This window comes from Salvia splendens, chromosome 20, assembly GCF_004379255.2.
Source record: "Salvia splendens isolate huo1 chromosome 20, SspV2, whole genome shotgun sequence".
Lineage (NCBI taxonomy): Eukaryota > Viridiplantae > Streptophyta > Magnoliopsida > Lamiales > Lamiaceae > Salvia > Salvia splendens.
The window spans coordinates 6,120,445-6,143,621 of NC_056051.1; the positions used below are offsets into that span (position 1 = coordinate 6,120,445).

General features: G+C 42.9%; 3 protein-coding genes across 3 annotated transcripts; 2 read left to right on the forward strand and 1 right to left on the reverse strand.

The window, feature by feature from the left end:
- The first annotated feature begins 1,904 nt into the window (after positions 1-1,904).
- LOC121780729 (receptor kinase-like protein Xa21) lies at positions 1,905-4,428 on the forward strand. Its single transcript, XM_042178359.1, has 2 exons — positions 1,905-3,719; positions 3,815-4,428. Exons 1-2 carry the CDS (start codon positions 2,003-2,005, stop codon positions 4,177-4,179), a joined length of 2,082 nt encoding a protein of 693 aa, XP_042034293.1. The 5' UTR covers positions 1,905-2,002; the 3' UTR covers positions 4,180-4,428.
- A 9,359-nt stretch (positions 4,429-13,787) lies between these two features.
- LOC121781890 (serine/threonine-protein phosphatase 7 long form homolog) lies at positions 13,788-15,860 on the forward strand. The gene is made up of 5 exons (XM_042179586.1): positions 13,788-14,275; positions 14,349-14,430; positions 14,509-14,955; positions 15,037-15,748; positions 15,825-15,860. The coding sequence occupies exons 1-4, from the start codon at positions 13,902-13,904 to the stop codon at positions 15,286-15,288; spliced, it is 1,155 nt and encodes a 384-aa protein (XP_042035520.1). The 5' UTR covers positions 13,788-13,901; the 3' UTR covers positions 15,289-15,748; positions 15,825-15,860.
- Positions 15,861-16,522: 662 nt separating this feature from the next.
- On the reverse strand, positions 16,523-20,194 carry LOC121781279. Its single transcript, XM_042179018.1, has 3 exons — positions 20,057-20,194; positions 19,311-19,403; positions 16,523-19,165 (listed from the first exon to the last, which is right to left on the reverse strand). The coding sequence occupies exon 3, from the start codon at positions 18,465-18,467 to the stop codon at positions 17,256-17,258; it is 1,212 nt and encodes a 403-aa protein (XP_042034952.1). The 5' UTR covers positions 18,468-19,165; positions 19,311-19,403; positions 20,057-20,194; the 3' UTR covers positions 16,523-17,255.
- Positions 20,195-23,177: the final 2,983 nt, after the last annotated feature.

Consider the following 23,177-nt stretch of genomic DNA (forward strand, 5'->3'; position numbering starts at 1 on the left):
TCTTTGACTTGCCAAGAATACACTCTTCACATGGCTCACCATTCTTGCTTTCCAGCCCATGAATAACTCCCTTTTTAATCAACTCCTTAATGCTCCCAGCTGCTGGATGCCCGAGTCTCATGTGCCAAGTTTTCACAGATTCTGGCACAATGTTGTTCAGTTGACTGCCCCTGATCCTGACTGCAGCTCCACACAAGTAATAGAGGCTTCCCTTCCTCTCTCCATGCATAATCACAGTGGCCCCCATCTTGATTTTCATCACTCCATCCGAGGACTCAAAAGTGCACCCCTTCTTCTCAAGCATCCCTAGTGATATAAGGTTTCTCTTCACTGTGGGGATCAGCCTAACATCGCTCAAGATTTTCTCAGAGCCATTATCCAGCCTGAGTTTTACATTCCCTATAGCTTCAACATGACATACTTGATTGTTCCCAAGTATAACTGTCCCAGTTGACTCTCTCAAATCAGAGAAAAATTCCACACATGGACATATGTGGAAGCTGCACCCGGAGTCAAGAATCCATGAACTCCCATCCTCATATGCCATAATATTCAATACCTCAGGGGACTCCTCAGCTTCTTCCACAAAATCAGTGGTGTTCTTCCCCTTTCCAGATTCAGCAGCTTGTTTCTTTTTCCAAGCGAAGCAATCCTTCTTTAGGTGACCCGGCTTCTTGCACCAAAAACAAGCTCGAGTCTCCTTTTGATCAATTGAGGGTGCCTTGCTATTCTCACCAATTTTCTTGAACATCTTCTTGGCTTTGAACTTTCTGACATTGAGGCTCTCTGGAACAACTTCAGCCTCCTTGCATCCCTTCTTGTGCAGTTCTTTGGCCCTCAGAGCATTTTGAACTTCTTGGAAAGTAACCGTGCCTTCCCTTCCAAAGAGTATGGCATCTCTCAATTGATCATAGGACTTTGGCAAGGCATTTAACAATAGTATGGCCTTGTCTTCATCACCAATGGAAACATCAATGTTTTCCAAATCATCCACTGCCTTATCAAAGTCTTCCAGCTGCTCTAGTATTCCCTTTTCCTGCGAAAACCGGTATGAATATAGCCTCTGCTTCATGAAGAGGCGATTTGCGAGGGACTTTGTCATGTATAGATCCTCAAGTTTCTCAAGAACCCCAGCGGCGGTTGTCTCTTTTGCAACTTCCCGCAACACCTTGTCGCCCAAGCACAGCACCACCGTGCTGTGTGCCTTTGCAAAAACCTCTGCGCGCTTGGCCTTGGCCTTTTCATCGAGCACTTGGCCTTCACCTTCCTTGCTCGCCGGCGCCAGAGCCTCAGACAAACCCTGCTGGATCAACATCGCCTTCATCTTCATTCTCCAAAGGCTGAAGTCGTTTTTCCCGGTAAATCTTTCTGCTTCGAATCTTGAAGCCATCATCAACACCGATTCAATCTGATTTTGATCGATACTCTTGCCGGATAGTTCCCACAGACGGCGCCACTTGTTAGAATAGTATCGAGAAACACAATCAAGAATCAATGAACAAGAATGATGAACACACTTTGGGAAAAATTTGGAAAGCTTTCTTGAGAAAAATCTAAGGTGGATGTTATTTGTTACTAACTGAAAACATCTCTCTCTCGTTCTTATGTATGAGAACCGAATAAGAGAGCTTAACAACTAACAAACTAGAAAGCTGAAACAAACACAAAAAACTGTTACAAATCCAACGGCTAGTTGAATCTACGGTTGACATTCAATCTTGCAGATGGCGCGCTTGATCGGACGGCTCCTGAAGCTCGGGAGCTGTGACCTTCTTCTCGGCAGCTCGGGACTCTTCTCGGCAGCTCGGGACTCTTCTCGGCAGCTCGGGACTCTTCTCGGCAGCTCGTAACTTTACTATTTTCCTCACACTCAGCAACTAATAATCATTATTCACAGGGGAACTCACTAATCAATCTTGAAAAGCTTCATTTGAGTTTTAACAGACTCAGTGGCTCAATTCCAAGCACTATCGCCAATGCTTCTAAACTTACAATCTTGGAGATGGATGGCAACTCATTTAGTGGCTCTATACCCCACTTCAGTAATTTGAAGCTCCTACAATCACTTCTTCTTTCGGAAAACAATTTGAGTGGAGCAAAATTCACAACTCAGGAATTAACATTTCTCTCTTCATTAACTAATTGTCGACATTTGAAGTACCTGGTAGTAAGTGACAATCCACTGAATGGCATCCTACCCGCTTCAATAGGAAATTTTCCTTCATCTCTTGAGATGTTTGAAGTAGAAAACTGCGGCATCACGAGTGTCATTCCTTCTGAAATAGGAAACTTAAGCAGTTTGTTATATCTAGATTTGGCTAGAAATCAGCTGAGTGGACTCATTCCGCCAACAATTGGGAAAATGAAGCAACTCCAAAGACTATATCTTGATGGCAATCAATTGGTAGGGTCTATCCCTAACCAACTTTGCCAAATGAATCATTTGGGGGAGTTTGACCTAAGCATGAACATGCTTGTGGGTCCCATACCTGAATGCATAGGTGATGTTAAATCCTTGAGAATGATCAACTTAGGCTCCAACCAATTGAATTCAACCATCCCTCCTAACTTGTGGGTTCTCACAGACCTTCTAAATTTGAGCTTGTCCTCCAATCATTTGAGCGGTCAATTGTCATCTCAACTGGGAAATTTAAAGTCGATCGCCTCATTAGATTTGTCGTCTAATCAATTTTCAGGCAATATTCCCACCTTGATAGATGGTTGCCAATCATTAGAGTTTCTTAACATATCAAATAATTTTCTTAGCGGATCCATTCCTCAATCCTTGGGAAATCTTAAAGGTTTGAAAACATTAGATTTATCTTACAATAATCTTTCTGGAACAATACCCAAGTCCTTAGAAGACCTCCTCTTTCTTGAAAATTTGAATGTTTCCAACAACAAACTGGAAGGGAGAATTCCAGATGGTGGTTGTTTTCGTAACTTTAGTGCACCGTCTTTTGCCAACAACTTAGCTTTGTGTGGTCCAATAACATTTCAAGTTCCAGCCTGCCCAGAAAGCCATCATAAATCATGGTTGAAAAAACTCATGGTGTCATTAGTGATTTTAGCTGTCATTGTGGCGATTGCATTGCTTACTTTCATAAGGATGTATAAACAGAAAAAAGTAGGCCTCTCGGTTCATTTTTCAGCACAAATTACTGAATGCATAGGAATTCCTTACAATGAACTTGAACGAGGAACGAGTTCATTTAGTGAAACCAACCTACTTGGAAGAGGTAGCTTTGGTTCTGTATTCGAAGCAACACTTTCTGATGGGTTGAAAGTTGCGGTAAAAGTGTTCAACTTGGAAGTACAAGGAGCAGCAAGGAGCTTTGGTGTTGAAAGTTCAATATTGAGCAGCATTCGACACAGAAATTTGGTTCGGGTTATTGGATATTGTTGTAATATGAACTTTAAAGCATTGATTCTCACATACATGCCAAATGGGAGCTTGGACAAATGGTTGCATTCCAGCAATTATAGTCTGGATCTTATACAGAGGTTGAAAATAGCAATAGACGTTGCGGCCGCCTTGGAATATCTTCATCATGGTCATACATTCCCAATTGTTCACTGTGATATAAAGCCAAGCAATGTGTTGCTTGATCAAGACATGGTTGCCCATCTTGCTGATTTTGGCATTTCCAAGCTTTTCGATGGAGGGGAAACTATCATTCAAACACAAACACTGGCAACTATCGGTTATGCAGCACCAGGTATGCATGATTATAAGCTTTCCAACTTAAATTTTATCATGTGTTAATGTTTTACCTAATCCTAACAAAAAGTTGAATGCATGTGATACTATTAGAGTTTGGAATGGAAGGGAAAGTATCAATAAATGGAGATGTATATAGTTTTGGGATACTTGTGCTGGAGATGTTTACCGGAAAGAGGCCAACGGATGATATGTTCGATGAAGAAAGAAGCTTAAAACAGTGGGTAAGTGAAGCATTAGAGGAAAATACCGCAACTCAAGTGATGGCACCTGCTTTGTTGTCAATGGAAGATGAGCATTACTCTGCCAAGGAGAAATGCATGTTATCAACATTTGAATTGGCAATGAAATGTTTAGCTGTTTCAGCAGACGAAAGGATCAATATGATTGAAGCAGCGGCTGCTCTGCACAAGATTTATGCAACATTTGTAGCAGGAACTCAATGGCGCCGTCCATGAGATTTTCCCGCCAAATCTCCACCACATTCGGTGTCATTTTGTAGCCGCCATCAGCCCATGCCTCCACCCGGTGATTCGTCTACCTCTAGGCGCTAGCTACATGCCACGCTGAGAGGTAGATCTTCATCCTTATGGTGATTCGATTTGAATTTGTGTTGTTAATAATTTTAAAGTATAGTAACTAATGTTTTCTTTAGCTTGATATGTATAATATATTTAAGATGAACATTATGCTAGTGTTTGTGTTAATGTGTATGTAACTTCTTGTGATAGTAGATTGTGTGAGATTGTGAGTGATGGAAAAAGTATAATTAAAATAATGTGGAAATTAAATGACAATAATTTGGATTAATTGGCTTAATTGCCAATTATGGAAATTAAATTAGTATTGACTGTGGTTAAATTGCAGGATTAAAAGCAGATTCAGAATTCTACTATGGAGAGGAGCAGAAAAGAAGATTTGGGCTTAAGGATTTCAACTGTGTTCCACTGATAATGACCAAATTATGATTTAATTGTTGTAATTAAATCAGGCCCAGAGACGTGTAGAATTAATTAATTCTTGACTTTTATTTGCTTATGGCCCAAAGCCAAATTGTTATCCAAACTTGGACTTTTGAATTTTATTACTTGGGAAGGCCAAAGTGTAATGACTCACATTATATGCTTTTTATTAATTAATGTCCAAAGGAAGATATTAATCAATTTTATCGCCCTTTTCTCGTACAATCTTAATCGCACGAAGTTAATTAGTACTCCACATCATCGTGCCAAAATGCACGAAGTTAATCACACTTGAGTATTAATTCAAAATAAAAACACAATCGCGTGCCAAAATGCACTTCCACTCAAAGATTCAACAACGATATCAACTTCTACCCACATCATCAATATCGATAAGTCACGTTATCTCCAATTGCGTCTCACAATAAGAGTCCTGTTTTACCATTTATGTATGTCCCACAATAAGAATCTTATTCCACTTTTATCATAAATGGTAAGTAAGTTTCACATTCCATCAACTTGTTCCACTCGCAATTGTTATAAATCAAATATATATAAGTGGGACTTTATTCCACTAACTTATTTAACTTACTTTTCTTTACATTTCTTAAAATTTATGCTCAAATCAAATGGGACTCCTATTATAGTATGGAGGGAGTATGTTTTATTATTTCGTGGGATTCTTTGATTTATTGAATGGTAGAACTGTTGTAACTATATTTATTGATAAGATTTGAATAATGATGAGGATGATGATGAATATGAAAATATAATTAAGTTAGTTGGGAGATGAATGGATGATCAGGTTATAGGATTAATTGTGAAATAGGTCTGGACAAGGGTGAGACAGAGCAGAATGATGGCGGCGAACAAAGCAATGACCGTCCATGGGGTAGCAACATGGCTTGTTATATTTCGGTACTTGCCTTAATCATTCTTTGATTTTGCAGAGATTGAACTCGGTGAATGATACGATCCCAGTACAAGGACCGCATCAGCCGGTCGAAGCCGCCGCAAGCGAGGCCGAAGGAACGGAGGAGACACCGCCGATTATGGAGAGGGTCGAGCAGCAGTCAATCGCAACGACCAAGGGGAGGCGAAACCGACGGCCGCCCGACTTGTTCGGAGATTACGTTCCAAAATAGAGTAGGAGTATTTATTTCCTTTTAGTTATTTCTTATTTTTGGCTAGTAGTTTATTTTTGGTTATTTATTTTTATTAAAGAGTCGAGCGTAATTATAAGCTCCGTTTAGGGTTTTCTTTGTTGGTTCTTTCCCGAGATGCATTAGGATTAGGAGTCGAACCAACCCTAGGGTCCTTAGTCTATAAATAGGGCTATGTTTATTAATTTGATCATCAATAAAATTCTCATTATTTTTCCCACAAACTCATGGTTCTCTTTAAACCCTAGTTCATCGCTGCCCGACGGAGGAGTTCCGCGCACAGCGAGAAGCTAGAATCTCCGCCGATCCTGTTCAGGACGCCGGAAGTCTACCGTGATCGAACGAGCAAACCGCCGCCGATCTTCGTTGAGGAATTAAGACCTTAACATCTGGTGCTTTCATCCGTGATCTCATGAGTCGTTTCAACAATTACGGTAAATCTGCATGGGGCGCCAATCGCCCAGATACGTTTCATAATGACGCTTCTCGTCGGCCGAATTATAATATCAGACGTAACGAGGTCTTCCAATGCTAGGATATCGACGATGGCGACTTGGAGGGTCGCCCAACCGGGGAATCCCATCGTGATGACCCCGTGAACGAGAAACTTGATCGTTTACTGGACAAGATGGAAAAATTTGGTCAATGGAAGGATGCGACAGATCGTCGCTTAGAAAGATTGAATCCGGTGGGGTCTCGAGGAACCGAACCCGCCCTAGGGTTCAACGATGCCGACGAGGAAGAGTATGCCGATTTCAGACGAGGGAAATCGGGAGAACAAGGTTTTCGCGCAAGAAACCCTAGCTACGGGGTCCGCGATGTAGCGCCGGAGGAGAGGGCTCGTCGCGCCGAAAGGAGCCACGGTGGCTCCGACTAGGACCTGCCAGCGAATCGGTATGGTCGCACGTGTTGGGACCCTCCCCAACGATATTACCCAGCTACCACGGGGTTTGACCGAAACCAGGTCTCAATGAAACCACCCCGGTTCGATGGGAGCGAGGCTACAAATTGGATTGCCAGGGTCCAATATTACTTCAATCACGTTATGATGCCTGATGCACAACGCCTTCACTATGCAGTCATGTTGTTCGATCCGCCGGCGTCTGAATGGGTGTTTAACTATTGCGCGAATAATGAGTTTGTTACATGGCCGGAATTTCTGGAGGATGTTCGACACCGTTTCGACAGACAGAGCTTCAAGGATTATTTCGGGTTGATTGCCAAGCTAACTCAGATAGGCACGGTTCTCGAGTACCATGACACTTTCGAGAGGTACTTGAATCGGGTCCAGGGGGTCCCGGAGGCGAAACTCTTTACCCTGTTTGTGGCGGGCCTAAAACCAGAGATGCAAGAACGTCTGACGTTGCACCGCCCGACTTCGTTGGCGGCAGCTATGGCGCTATCCTTAGAAATTGCGGATACGCACTCGGAACGCGCAAATCTGCAATCCACATCCACCTTCCAGCGCAGACAGTGGACTGGCCGCGATAATCGACCCTCAGCGGGTCCAGTGGGGTCGCAGCCGCCGTCAGGTACTGTCGCCGGGACGAACCCCGCCCCAGGGCAGCAACAACGCCCGAAAGAGCATGCACGCAATCCAATGATTTCGGGTGTCACAAGCAGAACGGGCCGAACGTTCACGTTTGGGATTATGTTGGCACTGCCCCGAAAAATGGGTGGCGGGACACGTATGCAAGCAACGCCTCCTATGCTATGCAGACGAAGAGGATGTGTTGGAAGTGGAGGCCTCCGAGAAAGAGACAGTGGAGGAATTGGAGCCGAGGGAGGTGGCGTATATACACGCCTTACATGAAGGTCGTAGGTCTCGACCATTGCGCGTAGTGGGGGCGATTCAGGGTCGCGATGTGAGTGTGTTGATTGATACAGGGAGCGATCGCGATTTCCTCCACCCGGATATTGCAAAGCACTTGCACCTTCCCCTGTCCCCGATTCGACCTTTACGGGTGATTGTGGGTAATTGGTGAGGCTCTTCTATGTTCTCATGTGTCTAGACGGACGGCGCTGGAAATGCAGGGTTCCACCTTCTTAGTGGATCTGCACATTTTGCCGGTACACGGGCCAGACGTTATCCTAGGGATGGATTGGCTCGAATCCCTGGGAAAGGTTGCTGCTGATTTTGCGGGTAAAACACTGGAATTCAAACACGGGGATAAGACGGTTGTGTTGAAAAGGATGTTGCCGCCTCCTCGCCGCGCTAATCCCCAATTTTTGTCCTCGCTTTCATCTTCGGGTAACGACGTGGAATGCTTTGAGATACTGCTGCTATAGCCCGATCTGCCTGAATCGGTACCAGAGGGCAGGGACGAGTTTCCCACGGGTCTACCGCCTGGGGTGTTATCAGTGTTGGAAGGGTTTCGGGGCGTTTTCGGCACTCCAGTGGGGATGCCGCCATTTCGACCCTTTGATCATCATGTGCACTTACTGCCGGGGACACGACCGGTGAATGTGCGTCCTTACAGATATCCGTACTTCCAGAAAAACGAAATAGAAAGACAGGTTAAGGACATGCTCGACCAGGGGATTATTCAGAGAAGCAACAGTCCGTTCTCGTCGCCAGTCCTCCTTATTCGCAAGAAAGACGGCACTTTCCGTTTCTGCATCGACTATCGTGCGCTGAACAACGCCACGGTGCCGGACCATTTTCCTATCCCCACAGTGGATGAGCTATTCGACGAACTGGGTAAGGCTCGTGTGTTCACTAAACTGGATTTGAGATCGGGTTACCATCAGATCAGAATGCATGTGGAGGACGTTTCTAAAACCGTTTTTTGAACCCACGACGGCCACTTCGAATTCTTAGTGATGCCTTTTGGGTTGACAAATGCACCTTCTACTTTCCAGGCGGCAATGAATTCGATTTTTCAGCCCATGTTAAGAAAGTTCGTCATTGTGTTTTTTGACAATATACTAGTTTACAGCCCCTCGTTGGAGGTCCATGGTGAACACTTGTCCGCCGTTTTGAAGGTTTTGCAAGATCACAGCTTCTTTGTCAAGTTATCAAAGTGTTCTTTCTGTAGCTCCACCGTCGAGTATTTGGGTCACTTGATTGGCGACGGATCACTTAAAGCCGACCCTAGTAAGATCAGTGCTATGACGGCGTGGCCTACGCCGAAGAATGTGAAGCAACTACGTGGGTTTTTGGGCCTAACCGGGTACTACCGTCGCTTCATAGCTGGGTACGCCGTGATCGCGTCCCCTTTGACAGATTTATTGAAGAAGGATGCTTTTGTGTGGACTCCGGAGGCAGATTCTAGTTTCTTGGATCTGAAGGCCGCCATGACATCTGCACCTGTGCTTCGTTTGCCCGATTTCGAAAAGACTTTCTACGTAGAGACGGACGCCTCTGATACGGGTGTTGGCGCGGTTTTACTCCAAGATAATCATCCCATTGCCTTTTTCAGTAGAAAATTGGGTCCTCGCCGCCGCGTCGCTTCTACATATCATAAGGAGTTGTACGCCATAGTAGAGGCAGTTCAGAAATAGCGTCAATACCTACTTGGGAGAGAGTTCATTATTAGGAGCGATCAGAAGAGTCTAAAGGAACTGCTCCAGCAGACGCCGGATCAGCAGCTTTATGTGCGCAAACTCATGGGCTATAAGTTCATTATCGAGTATAAGAAGGGGAGCACGAACCGAGCAGCTGACGCGTTGTCACGCCGCGAGGAGACTGATCAGCCCGACCCACAGGATTCCGCGCGATCGGATGCCGAGGAGGGCCCTGACGCGGAACGGTGTGGCGCGCTGCTCGCGGCAGCATCGCACCCTATACCGCAGCTATTGGACTTGCTCCGACGGGAGACCAGTTCATCCCCAGAATTGAGGGAAATCACGGCCGACATAAAGGAAGGGCGGGCCCCGCCACACTTAACTTTGGTGAACGGCCTGGTCTACTACAACCGTCGTATATTCGTGGGATCTCGCTCATCTGCCCGGACGCCTATATTGACCGAGTATCATAGCTCGCAGTCGGCGGGCCATCCCGGGTTCGAGCGTACGCTGCGTCGCGTGGCTGCGGATTTTTACTGGCCGAAAATGAAACATGAGGTAAAGCGGTTCGTGGAAGCTTGCATTGTGTGCCAGACAACGAAGTATTCTACACAGAAGCCTGCAGGGTTGTTACAGCCATTACCGATTCCATCACAGGTATGAGAGGACGTTTCCATGGACTTTATTACGGGCTTGCCTCAATCCCGGGGCTACACTGTAATCATGGTGGTCGTGGACCGGTTGTCTAAGTACGCGCATTTTGCACCATTACCAACGAATTTTGATGCGCTAAAGGTGGCCCATGTGTTTATTAATTCGGTTGTTCGCCATCATGGTTTTCCGAAGACGTTGGTCTCTGATAGGGACTCGGTATTCTTAATTTTTCAACAGCATACCACCCGCAGTCGGACGGTCAGACAGAGGTCCGGAACAGAGGATTGGAACAGTATCTGCGAGCTTTCACTGCCGATCGCCCATCCAAATGGTCGAATTTTCTCCCGTGGGCGGAGCTGGCTTTAAATTGTTTCCATCTTGCGGGCTTGGGCATGTCTCCATATAAGGCCCTCTACGGCAGGGACCCGCCAAGCTTGATCTTTGCGGCGCCGTCCCGGTCAACGCCGCCGGAAGCGGCGGACTTAATACGCCAACGGGGGGAGTTATTGGTGGAATTACGTCGAAATTTGGAGCGCGCACAACAACGTATGCGCGAGGCCGCTAACAAACATCGGCGTCATTTGGAGTTTCAGGTAGGCGACTTGGTCCTCTTGAAGCTACAGCCGTATCGGCAGCACTCGGTGGCTCGTCCGCAGTCGGCCAAGCTAGCACGTCGCTACTATGGCCCGTTCGAGTTATTGGAGCGTATTGGACCAGTCGCGTATCGGTTGCGCTTGCCGGAAGGGAGTAGGATTCACAACGTCTTTCATGTCAGCCTCCTTCGCGAGTTTATAGCAGGTGGTGAGTCCGGACCGACAATGGAGCTGCCATCGGAGTTTTTTGGCGACAGGCCGGTGGTTTACCCGGTCCGGGTATTGGACAGGCGCGTATTATGGCATGATGATCGACCCTTGGAGCATGTTTTGGTTCGTTGGTCCGATGGGACGGAGTCACCAACGTGGGAACCACTTGAATTAGTATGGCGCAAGTTTCCGAATGTGCTCCTTGAGGACAAGGAGGTTGCTATGGAGGGGGGAGTTGATACGATCCCAGTACAAGGACCGCATCAGCCGGTCGAAGCCGTCGCAAGCGAGGCCGAAGGAACGGAGGAGACACCGCCGATTATGGAGAGGGTCGAGCAGCCGTCAATCGCAACGACCAAGGGGAGGCGAAACCGACGGCCGCCCGACTTGTTCGGAGATTACGTTCCAAAATAGAGTAGGAGTATTTATTTCCTTTTAGTTATTTCTTATTTTTGGCTAGTAGTTTATTTTTGGTTATTTATTTTTATTAAAGAGTCGAGCGTAATTATAAGCTCCGTTTCGGGTTTTCTTTGTTGGTTCTTTCCCGAGATGCATTAGGATTAGGAGTCGAACCAACCCTAGGGTCCTTAGTCTATAAATAGGGCTATGTTTACTAATTTGATCATCAATAAAATTCTCATTATTTTGCCCACAAACTCGTGGTTCTCTTTAAACCCTAGTTCATCGCTGCCCGACGGAGGAGTTCCGCGCACAGCGAGAAGCTAGAATCTCCGCCGATCCTGTTTAGGACGCCGGAAGTCTACCGTGATCGAACGAGCAAACCGCCGCCGATCTTCGTTGAGGAATTAAGACCTTAACAGTGAAGCAACATGGCTTGTTATATTTCGGTACTGTCTTTACATAATATTTGGAGTTACAATTAATTTGTCGAGGAACCTTTCTTTGGATTGAATTGATATATGCAGTTCCATAAATATCAAGGTTTTTTTTAGTGGTAATTGAATTTTGTTGGAGGCATTATTCAATACGCTGATGTGGATCAATAAGGAGCACGTGTTTCATCCGAGCTGACTTGCTGAGGCGTGGAGGAGAGGTCACCACCACCTTGAAGGGCATGTTAGTTGTTTGATTGTTCATGGGCTTGGATCAGTGATCCTAAGCATTTATCCTTTCTGCATATCGTTTCTTTGTTGCTCTGTTGATTCATAACAACATAGTTTGAGCTCATCTTTTGCTTGTTATATGTGATAGCAAAACTCTATTATCATTCGGTATTGTCTTAATATTTGACTGCTATAATATTTCAGACTTAGAATTATTCTGTCGAGGAACCTTTCTTTGGATTGAATTGATATGTGAAATTTCGGTGTTTTTTCATGGAGAATTTGAAGACCACAATGTGACTAGCCAGAGAGTTTTCTGTTGTCTGTTTCTATGCATAATACTACAAGTTCGATGTAATCCCTCAGTTGAGCATGTTTATGTGTTGTTTCCTTTAATTCTATGGTCATGGCCTTGCCGGCTATGTGTTGTCGTGTAAAATGGTTGGTTGATCCCTCTCTAAACACTTTCTTTCAATCTTTTGTTTGACTTTGCTCGGTCTTTTCTTTTTCAACACTTTAACAGAACTTTCTTAAGAGCAAACAATGTCTTAAGTGTGTGAATAGGGAGTCATTTGTTGTTGTGTTATTTTTCATCTTTTTTGCCATTTTACTTAGACATTTACAAGAGATTTTCTCAATGAGCTTCACCCTGATTCTCGCCGCTGCCCCTTTGGCCGGCTTAGCAACTGTGCGAACATCATCATCAGGATGTCATCGTGCCTCAGCTATATCTCCGGCAACTCCTCCGCTCCCTCATCTGGCTTCTGCTTGCACGTGTTTTTTGTTTTCTTGCTATGCGCAGCTGGCTCTCCTGGCTCAGCACCTGGCTCTCCTGGCTCAGCACCGCAGTCTCCCAACACGAGCTCAGGTATCTTCGCCGTTTGATGTTTTAACTTAAAAAAATGGAGATATATGGCAGGGGATGGATCTAAGACAGAGCCAAATGATTATGGTTTCTCAGGAGCAACTTCAGATATCAGTACTTCAACCAAAACAATATCACAGTTTATTTCCAACCTTACCCAACGAAAATATTAGTACTTCAACCAAAACAATTTACTCATCCTCCCTCACATCATGAAATCTATTTTAGAGACCAGCTACTAAATATTCCTATTCACATCTATCATCACGGTTACATAATGATCAATCCAACAGCAGAAAAACTGGGTGAAAATAGCAACTCCCTGATTGATTACGTGTGAAGGTAATATGAAATTCTGGGCTTATGCAGACAAGTGATAAGAATCAATAATCATCTCTAATGAAGTTTTGAAATATGCTATTACAGTACGACTTCAACGTGTAGCTAAGAGTATAAACTATAAGTAAATTAATGTTGCTCTCCTTATTCTACCTGCAATTGTTTCCTTTTATCCAACCTAACACCACCAAAACTAATGGGATTTAATAAGCAGTAATAGCACATTCAAATGGCCCAAGCTCATAATTTCTCTATCTTCACAACCAAGAAACAACTGAAAAATGAGTCTAATCATACAACGAAACCTTTCTTCTTAAGCATCCCCAGATTTGTTCTCTTGTTATATTATGTTATTTGTACATGCCAGGTTGAGTTTGTAATTGTTGTTTTGTGAATATGTACTTAGATTAGATGGCGACTTCAAGTTCTACTGGACATTTATTGTATGGACCTGAAGACCCGTCCGTCTTAAATATGCAAAAAAATCACAATTCAAATAAACTGATGAAAGAGGGAACAACCCAAGTATTTAAAGTCCGAAGGACTGAAAGTAAGACTTGGGACGTCGAAATTCACGAGAATGTAAGATATTGGCTTGACGTCTTTGGTTTCAAAGAGGGAGACACACACATTCCATCTACCGATCGGTGAGACGACGATCACCTTGGAAGATGTGCAAGCCATCTGGGGCTTGAGGGCGGATGGTCTCGTTTTCACGGGGCGTGACTATCATGACAACTTTCCAGATTGGACCAGCAAGTGCCGCGATCTGTTGGGATGGATACCAGATTCTTCCACAGAGACAAAGCAAGGCGGTTTGCTGATGACCGCGCTCATCAACCAGACAAGGATGCCACTGGGTGATGACCTACCTACGTTTGTTTACATCCAAAGGGCACGTATCCATGCTCTAATTTTATTAGGAGGTCTCATTCTACCGGACACCACGGGGTGTAAGGTGCCATTTATGTGGTTGAATGGGCTTGGGGATCCGGAAGAGGTGAAGAATATTAGTTGGGGAAGTGCGGCATTGGCCTACCTTTATCATTATCTGTGCGAGGCTTCCATGGATAAGAGAAAAGAGTTGGGCCGGCCTATGATCCTTCTGCAGCTATGGGCGTGGGAAAGAATGCCCACATTGAGGCCTGCGTTCATAGGACCAGTTGTGCACGAGCCATATACACCATGTGGTGCCAGGTATATATCTACATATTTATTTATTAATGCATATTGAGTTATTTTCTTACATCAATTTTATGTATATGTGGAGAGGAACAACGCAGATAGGAAATGCTCCTAGACACTCGGTTGAGCATTACCGTGACCAATTATCTCTGATTAGACCTGGCCAGGTGAATATTCTTTCGGTTTAGACTTCGTTTATGAACTTATTATGAATTTAATTTGGCATTTGCATTGCTGTTTTGTAGTTTATTTGGACGTCGTACGCACCTTACACACTGCCTGACTACTGCAATGATGTGAATGGATGCTCTCTGTGCGAAACGTACTTGGTATGTTGGGCCTATGTCGAGGCCCATGAGCCTGGAAGAGTGCGCCGACAGTTCAATCGGTACCAGGATATACCTCAGTATGTAGACAAGATGCTAAGGAACGCCGATCATTTGGGCAAAAATGATCGGCGTGGCAAGAAGGGCAACAACTGGGCAAACACACATCAGTTCTACATTGGGGAGTGGGACATGAGGTACGAAAGGTTCCAAGCTGCCGAATATGCCGCGCCGATGTCCATGAATATTCCCATGAACCCGGGGTATATGGCGTGGTATAACATGATTACCGTGACGTACATGACTCAGCCTGGGACACGGGCCACTGCTGGGATGAACGAGTCGGCTGCTTCGATGAGACTATTTGTAAGTTTGTTATATTAAACTATATGCTTTCATGTGATATAGATTGTTTTGTATTGATATGTGTATCATTTTTTTGTCTAGGTTGAGGGTTTTCAGCAGGTTTTCCATTTAACTACGGAAGACGAAATTGACCCACGAGTGCGCCAGATTCGAGAAATTGTTATGAATGTACTCGAATCTACGAACAACGCTGATGTCATGGAGTACCCCGCTTCCCAACATCAGGATGTGGTCATGCCTTATCAACCAGAAGTAGTGCCACGGCGTCATGAACTGGGGGACACGGCTACACAAAGCAGTTTAGGATGTCCCAGCCGTTGCCCGATTATGTAGCACCAGAGCCGCAGTATCAAGAGCAGGACCCACCCCAGTGGTATTCATACCCGGCGCATGAGTCTCAGTCATAGTGGGAGCGTCCCCAGTATTCTCCTAGCCAGCCTGAGCCCGATTGGACTCGTCGCCCATATTCACAAAGCCAAGACGTACCGCAATGGAGTGGAGCCCGAGCATCGGTCGATTCATTCTTCCAGAATTATCAGATCGTGCCTCCTGTCCAAGCTGAAGAAGAGGATGATGATGAAGGAGAAGAAGAAAATGACAACATAGAGGATGCAAATGAGGAAGAAGACGTTCAAAGCATCCGTCTCCAACATCAACCAGCTGCGGAGGGTTCATCGCGCGGTGGGGTTGGGAAGCTGATGAGCAAAGTGTACAAGCGATTGTCCTCTAGGAAGAATAAGGGGATTGAACCGTCAAAATACACTCCATCGTTGTATAAGTAGCAATTGTTCAGGTACTTTGTTTATTCAAGTTATCATAGCAGTTGAATCTTCAATTGGTGTATAATTTCATTAGTTTCTCCATTACAGGAAGTCAGGCAGTGAAGAATGATCGTGGAATTGTCCTCCAAGAAGAATGAGGGTAGAATTACTCGAAAAATCTGTAACGAAAAATTTGTTGGAAAGGAGAATTTGATGGAATTGATATTTGAATATGTATGTTATGGTTTGGTGAAAAAATTCATGTTATTAATTTTAATGTTGGTGTATTGTTTTAATATGTAGTGTATGGTTTGGTTTATTGTGTTCAATAAGGAACCATTGCTTTAGGGAAAACATTACAAAAAATGAAAGAAAGCACTCAACTTTCGGATTTCAGCAATGTAGAGACGCATGAGCATCATGCGTCTCTACATTGCTGAAACCCGAGTCCAGAGAGTTCGCCCGATTGGGCGATTCTATCACCCAAAGCGCCCAATCGGGCGAACTCTCTGGACTCGGATTTCAGCAATGTAGAGACGCATGAGGATCATGCGTCTCTACCTAAGACGCATGACCCTCATGCGTCTTAGGTAGAGACGCATGATCCTCATGCGTCGCTACATTGCGGAAATCGACCAGTTAGGTGCTTTTTTTTTCATTTTTTGTAATGTTTAGTTTAGTGTGTTTATTTGTTTACAAACGTTTAGTTTAGCGTGTTTATTTGTTTACAAACGGGCAACAAATTCGGTAGTGCTTGTCAGTGGCACATACACAGAGACAACCTTTCATTGAAATTAAACAAATGAAATTAACTAAAGTGCTTGTGACAGATAGAACAAACTACAATTCATCATAACACATTTCTTCGGGGAGGATCCTACATAACACGACCGACTGTGCAATTTCTTCGATCATGTCCTTCTACGCCGCAATTCCAGCACCTGCGTGGAGCTCTCGGTTCATCTTCCTCGCGGACATCCATTTGATTAGGAATCCTCCTTGTTCTGCCTCGTCCGCGCTTTCGGTGAAGCAACTGCTCAGGGGTGATACGCAATTTCCATCCAGGATTTGCCCAATAGTGTTGGTGTCTTGGTGCTTGAAATGAGACACCATAGTACTGTGCTTCCCATGTAGCTTTGTGGTTGTGTTTATCAATGAGTTCAAACATAGAGTTACCTCGATCTCTGGCAACGGTGCACGCATGTGAACAAGGGACTCTCCACATCTGCCACTTCCCACAACTGCACTTTGAATCCATAAACTCGATATCTTGTCTGTTATCGCCCTTTGCCTTTCCATTTTCAACACGTGGACGACTTCGAATTTGGTAATGACCTAATTCTCGGGCGACTACTGAACAGTAATGCATTTGCCCCTTCGCATCATTCGCAACAAGTTTGTCCCTCGCCCAGGGGGTCAACCGACCTTCGGTTTGTTGTATTTCTGTCTTTCTATCTGCCCACCATTCAACTGTTCGCCAAAATATCAGATCAACCAAAGCTCTAATTGGCAACTCTCTTACACCTCTCAGTACGTTGTTTAGCTCTCTGACATGTTTGTTGAGGGCACCCCCCATCTCAGTTCATCATCGTAGCAAAGAGACCAATTCTCTTTTTTGGCTTTGTTGAGCTCGTGTATCGCAATAAGACTTTCCTCCCGTAGTGCACGTCGCCTTCTCACGTACTTGCGTACTTGAATTGTGACACCCAATGCCCATATCATGCCTTTCGCTTTACCTCCCTTACCCTTAAGTTTTGTCAAGATATTTTTCCTCACATGGATCAAACAAAATTTGTGGTGACATATCGGCGGCTTTTTCCGTTCATCAGAACGCATAGCCTTGAGGATTCCTTTGTGCCTATCCGAAATGATGCATACCTCCCTTTCGTACTTCACCACATGAATTCTGACATGATCCAAAAACCACTCCCAGCTGTCGCCAGTTTCTTCATCAACAACAGCATATGCAATAGGTAGACATTTCTTGTTAGCATCAACACCACAAGCAACAAACAGCTTACCTTTAAATCTTCCTCGGAGGTGAGTTCCGTCTACTGTCAAAACTGGTTGGCACTCCTGGAAAGCATGTATAGCAGGCCCAAGTGCCCAGAACACGTAATAGAAGACTTTAGTACGGCCCTGGCTCAACACCTCGTTATGCCTCCACTCAACAATGGTGCCTGGATTCCTATACTGCAGTTCAAGCATGTAGCTTGGTAAATCCCTAAATGACTCCTCCCATCCACCAAATACAATCTCTAAAGCCCTTCTCCGTGCATACCATGCCTTCTTATAACTGACTACCACATGAAATTTGTCATGAACAAAATTTCTTACGGCGGCGGCACTAAACTTGGCATTTTTTAGCAACTGAGGGCGAATACACAAAGCAATCATTGGTGATGAAAAGTTAGCATGTCCTCTATCATTACGATGACCTTCACAACTATGGCGTCCCCGCCACTTCCTAATCTCCCACATATCATCATGGGCCATGTGTGTAACAGAAACTTCCCACCGACATTCATTCGCTTTGTCAGCGTCGGTCTCGCTGATAATAGCTGTCCCATCTTCTGTCCTCCCATTTGGATATTTGCACACGGCATGCCACCTTCTTAATTTACTCTCAACCACCCTAAATTGCCGGTGTTGCCTCAGACTCCACATAGTAATAGCAGTCTTCACATGCAGCTTGCTATCAAATTTTGTTCCAGCATTAATCCGATATGGGTGTTCTTCATCCCAGTACATAGTATTGCGTTCATTACCAACTTCAGGTACCTCAGTAGGACCACTTGGCAGTTTGTGAAAATATTTCAACCCAGTGTGAACATATTCTGGAAGTGGTTGTTCACCTTGTACGAGGGGTTTATACACTACCTCCTCATCACTAGAGTCAGCACCGGAATCATCACTTAAAATATCATCAGACGATGATGACGACAATTCTGGATCTGCAAGGTCTCCTCGTACAACATCAACATCAGCATTTGAGTATTCAATCCAACATCTGCAACATCTGTTTGCTCATTCATACCGCAATTGATGCTCATAGGTTCAAACCTCGTAGATGATCCAACACCATGATCAATAATTGGTGGGATGAAGGCATTTCCAACGGACGAATACTCAACAAATAATTCAATATGCCGAGTAGAATTTAGAGCCGCATTGAACATAAAAAACACACTTTCATCACTGTCAACCCCCAGTACATACATAACTCGTACCGGTACCCAAGAAACAATGCCTCCAAGATATTTCGATGGAGTGTTGATTTGAATCTATTCTTATCTTAGCACATATCATTGCAACTAATTCAGAGAATGTAACACATGAATTCAATACGATGGAAGCTCTCGCACGAGGAGGATCATAACAAATGCCCACTTGAGGAAGTTGAAACATTCTACCGCCCCAATATAAACTCACGAATACTTGCATAATTTCTGCAAAAATATATATACAAACCAACAACAATTAAAGACAAATTTTTTCAATAAACCCTAATTTAATAAATTTATCAAAACCCCTAATAATATGCAAATAAACAACAAATAAGAGAGCAATGTTGAAAGATTGAAGGAAACTTACCGAAATATGAAGGGAATCGTCAAGAAATCGCCAAGAAATCGTCAAGATTTGTCTTCCCCTCTTTCTATCGTGTTTTCTGCCTATTCTGCCTCGCTGGGAAGATTTAAGCAAGTTAGAGACGCATGAGCCTCATGCGTCTCTCCCTAAGACGCATGACGCTCATGTGTCGTCCGACAAATTTAAAAAAAAATAAAAGACACATGAGCCTCATGCGTCTCTCCCTAAGACGCATGACACTCATGCGTCGTTAAAATAAAACGAAAAAAAAGAGACGCATGACCCTCATGCGTCTCTATGAAAAACGCATGACAGTCATGCGTCTCATTAAAAAGAGACGCATGAGGGTCATGCGTCTCTCCCAAATCCGGAACAAAAAAAGTGCAGTACAAACGAGGAATGATATATGTAGTCTAGTACAAAAGAAGAAAAAACCCCCAAAACTAATGGGATTAACTAAGCAGTAATAGCACATTCAAACGACCCAATCTCCTAATTTCTCTCTTATCACAATCAAGAGTCTAATCATACAACAAAATCTTTCTTCTTCAGCATCGCCCAGATTTCTACCGATAATTATAAGAAAACACAGCAATAATAAACATATACAAGACCCTCTACTCTCAATTTAGCACAAATAGATGCTCTTGCCGTCAAATATAACAGCTCATCATCATATCTTTGGCGCCACTGGGTTTCATGTGTATGAGAAAGGAAAAAATCAAAGGAATCAAAAGAATGTCACTTACTCTAACGAGATCGCACAAATTCCCCAATCTTCGTCGCTCAATTCAATTCCTCTGCAGAGACTCCATCCGCACGTTCCTATTTATCCTCAATCGAATCGGGGGGATGAGGTTTAGGGTTCCGCTTTCTGGATGTATTCGGAGGTGGTGGACAGTAATGGTACACGTGGTTTACACTATTAATTTTCATCTTTTTCAAATGAATAACCAACATAACCATTTTTCTTTCTACCCAAAATATTAAAACTCTCAAAAATCAACTCGTACTACATTTATTAACTCTTTAAACTTAGACCCAAAATTATACCCCTAAATTAGCTTAAATATGTCTTCAACTTCCGATAATTTACTTAAGAAATACAACAAGAAATTCAAATTTTAGGTCTTTATACTACATATAATGTGGGATTTAAATTTATTCCATGTTCTTAATTCAAGCATGATCAGAATAATACAACCAAACGAGATGGAATTAGCCAACTTATCTTGCCAAATGGAAATATATAGCATACATGGCCAAATGATTTTAATGACATAATATGATGTTTTAAGAAAAGTTTTATTATTCCCATATATAAAATGATTATCATATTGTACTAAAATGATTGTCATATTGCACCACCCATTTTTTAATCGAGACTATTATTCTTTTATATTGACATATATAAATTATATTTTTTTATTTGATGGGTATTTTTATCTTTTTTTTTTATCGATATATACATAAATTATAGTTGTATATTAGCATCGCACACAATAAGTTTAATACTCTATGAATGACTATACAACGTAGTTCTATTTTTTTATTTTACCATTACACATAAACTATATAATGATTATATGTTTAGTTAAAATATTGATTAAGATAGTTAATGATAAATGATCTGATGGATTTTATACAATAGACAATATATGAATAAATTTCAATATGAATTTAAATAAACATCAACTATAAATCTAAGAAGATAAAACTTTACTAGTCATAAATATGTCGTCTTTAATTTATAGTTACTTAACGGTAAAAATAATTATAAAATAATGAAGATAAAAATTATATATATGTAGAAAGATATAATCAATAAATTATAAATATAGTGAAGAATATATTTACTTGAATGGCAGACACTTTTTTAATAGAAATGAACAATTAATTAATAATTTAACGTATTGTGTGTACATATGGTTGTATATATTAAATATGGGAATTATAAAAGTTTCCTTAAAATATCATATTATGCCTTATAATCACTTGGCCATGTATACTACACATTTCCATTTGGCAAGATTTTATTAGTGAGGCATACCAAATAAGATTGCCATGTGGTGTACATGGACTAGGGAATTTTTTCTCTATCTAAACTTAATTTTTTGTTCAGAAAGTTATAACTTAAAGAAGATTTCATATTTTTAGAACTGACCTTACTGAGATCCTTTATCACGTACGACAATGAGAATTGCTCGATTTAACATCATGTTCGATAACACCGGACGAATGGCTCGATTTCAGGCCTTCGGCCATGTTTATTAGTTTCCAGATGGTCTTCTTTAAGCCATCTGGACCCCACCGATACTCAGTATGTGTCGAGTAGTCTGGATCAGGACAATGCTTTCCTCCCTCATCTGCGTAAGTGCCCGGATAATACACTTTACTACCACTGCTACATATCAAGGCACCAAAATCATCTAGTTTGATATTCCCCGACTTCAAAAACTCGGACATTGGCATAGCTGTCGACAATGCAACTCCTGACTGTCTTCCAAATTGTGCATCCAGCTTGATCGCCTTCGAGATCATCTGGATCAGACTGATCATCTTCTTTTCTGGCGCTCCATGGCTGTCATAGCAGTCAATTGCTAGGACTATCAGTTTACGTTGTTCCTCACTTGCTCGGCCCATCAGTCAATTTCCTGTCAGCATCGGAATCTCATGCCCTTGACTCCAGTTTGTTCATTTTGCTCAAGAGTTTCTTGACCTGGTCTTGCACCTGGTTGTCGCCAGAAGCTGCCATGTCGAGTGACTCATTCAACGATGTTTTGTCACCGTCTATGGTGTTCTTTAAGTTGTTCTAGAGAAAAAGGACAAAATTAATGAAAGACTGAAGACATTGCATAATTAAGTTGGTCCCAATTCCAGTGCTTGGACTTTTAAAATCAACTACTAGGAACACGTTTATATCAAAATAAGAGGAATAAATGTGATAGTTTAATCTTAACTTGTAAAACAATAGGCCTATAATTATAGCCTCTAAAATTTAAATACATTCTTTACCCTCCACCTTCTCTTTTCTCCCAAAATGTTAAATATAGCCAAAATGATACATCCATAAATTTAATTAAAAAAACGACTCAGTATTGAGACAGATAGAGTAATATTTTAAGTAGTTCAACTTGAAAACCAGCAAGTTGACCGGAATAACTCACACATAGGCCTGCATAACCGGTTCTCCAGTTCTCAAGAACCACACATGTGAGGATGTGTCCATGCATGCAGAGCCGTTGGAGCTCAAGCAAGAAATCAAGAAAGGAGCTCGATGATTGCAAACTGGAACTAGCCGTTAGGTGACAGTTAAACTGAAATTTGGAAAGGAGAATCAGTTATTTAGTTCCATCTTTCATATCAGTTTATATAGCTCAATCTTGATTGTAATGCGAGAGAGATCATCACAATATACACATTCACAGTTAGGAGATTACTACTCAAGCTTGAAATTAGTAATTGAGTAGTTGAATTGTGAGTGCAAGTTCCTTGTAATCGAGTGTTCTTCTTCAATAAAATTCCGATCATCTTCTCCGTGGACGTAGGTGGTTTATCACCGAACCACGTTAAATACTTGTGTCTTTTACGTTCTTATAGAGTGTGTGTGAGATCGGCGACTTCACGACCCAACAAGTGGCGCCGTCTGTGGGAACATTCTCCCACGATTTGCTGATTGATTGGTTTCTGGGCAAGCTGTGGTCCAGAGGTTTCGTTGTATAGGTTGATCTTGGCGATTGCCCACCACTCGTTTTGAGAAATGTCCACGGCCAAGTTCGAGGTGGAGAAGTTCACCGGAAGAAACGATTTTGGGCTGTGGAGACTGAAAATGAAGGCCATCCTGATGCAGCAAGGCCTATGGGATATCTT

Excerpts from the sequence above, each read along its gene's own strand:
- LOC121780729 (XM_042178359.1), top strand. The coding sequence starts at position 2,003 with ATGGATGGCAACTCATTTAGTGGCTCTATACCCCACTTCAGTAATTTG. Across the intron at positions 3,720-3,814 it reads TATCGGTTATGCAGCACCAG|AGTTTGGAATGGAAGGGAAA; the intron begins GTATGCATGATT and ends TGATACTATTAG.
- LOC121781890 (XM_042179586.1), top strand. The coding sequence starts at position 13,902 with ATGACCGCGCTCATCAACCAGACAAGGATGCCACTGGGTGATGACCTA. Across the intron at positions 14,431-14,508 it reads CTCTGATTAGACCTGGCCAG|TTTATTTGGACGTCGTACGC; the intron begins GTGAATATTCTT and ends GCTGTTTTGTAG. Across the intron at positions 14,956-15,036 it reads CTGCTTCGATGAGACTATTT|GTTGAGGGTTTTCAGCAGGT; the intron begins GTAAGTTTGTTA and ends TTTTTTGTCTAG.
- LOC121781279 (XM_042179018.1), bottom strand. The coding sequence starts at position 18,467 with ATGTACTGGGATGAAGAACACCCATATCGGATTAATGCTGGAACAAAA.